This window comes from Egretta garzetta, unplaced genomic scaffold (genome assembly GCF_000687185.1).
Source record: "Egretta garzetta isolate BGI_Z169 unplaced genomic scaffold, ASM68718v1 scaffold1091, whole genome shotgun sequence".
In the NCBI taxonomy this organism is placed as follows: Eukaryota; Metazoa; Chordata; class Aves; order Pelecaniformes; family Ardeidae; genus Egretta; species Egretta garzetta.
In genome coordinates, this window is record NW_009258501.1 from 9,299 (window position 1) to 10,055 (window position 757).

At 64.5% G+C, this 757-nt stretch overlaps 1 protein-coding gene across 1 annotated transcript in view; it reads left to right on the forward strand.

The window, feature by feature from the left end:
* LOC118453040 (disabled homolog 2-interacting protein-like) overlaps nt 1–483 on the forward strand; it is a gene marked incomplete at its 5' end in the record, with an annotated part of 4,784 nt that extends 4,301 nt beyond the window's left edge. Inside the window, one exon of the mRNA XM_035901545.1 lies at nt 334–483. Within this exon, the coding sequence (XP_035757438.1) occupies nt 334–483 (150 nt within the window). The remainder of the gene's footprint in view (nt 1–333) is intronic.
* Nucleotides 484–757: the final 274 nt, after the last annotated feature.

The following is a 757-nucleotide window of genomic DNA, read 5'->3' on the forward strand; positions in this document are numbered from 1 at the left end:
CAGCATGGCTGGCGGGTGCCCCACCATTGGGTTGGGGTCTTGGCTCATCCCCAACCCAATTTAGGCACCAGGTAGGGATGGGGATGGGGATTGGGTGCTCCAAAGGCATGGGTGCCCCATGGCCGGTGGGTGCCCCACCATTGGGTTGGGGTCTTGGCTCATCCTCAGCCCAATTTAGGTTGACGGCGGCTGAAGGCACCCGGAAGAAAGACCTGGAGAGGCTGAAGAGCAGCGAGGAGAAGAGCCGGGAGCTGGTAAGAGCCGGGAGGTGGGTGGACTCCCCCGGGGTGACAAAAGGGACTCGACTGGGGGCTTGACATGGTCCCCTGGCAGGAGAGACGGCTGTCGGTGCTGGAGAGGGAGCAGGCGGAGCTGCGGGGTGCCATCGCCCAAGCCCTGGGCCACCCCGGGAGGCCGGGACGCCGGATGGTGGCACGGGGCTGGGACGAGAGTGGTGACGATGCTCAGGCCACCAGCGTGTAACCAGCTGTCCCGATGTCCCCAACGCGTCCCTGCAGCCCCGTCACCCACCATCTCCCTTTGCGAAGGGGGTTTAATCCCCGTCCCCTCCCCAGGCAATAAAGAGTGTTGGTGTCACTGTCACAAGGTGTTTGGTTGTGTCCTGCCACCGCTCAGGGCTCTGTCCCCAATCCCATCCTGTCCCCAGCACCCTGGGACATCCCAGGACCTGGGACTGTGACAGGGATGGCAGGGTCATGGGGACCCTTTGGGACAGGGCTACGAGGTCCCCTCAGGG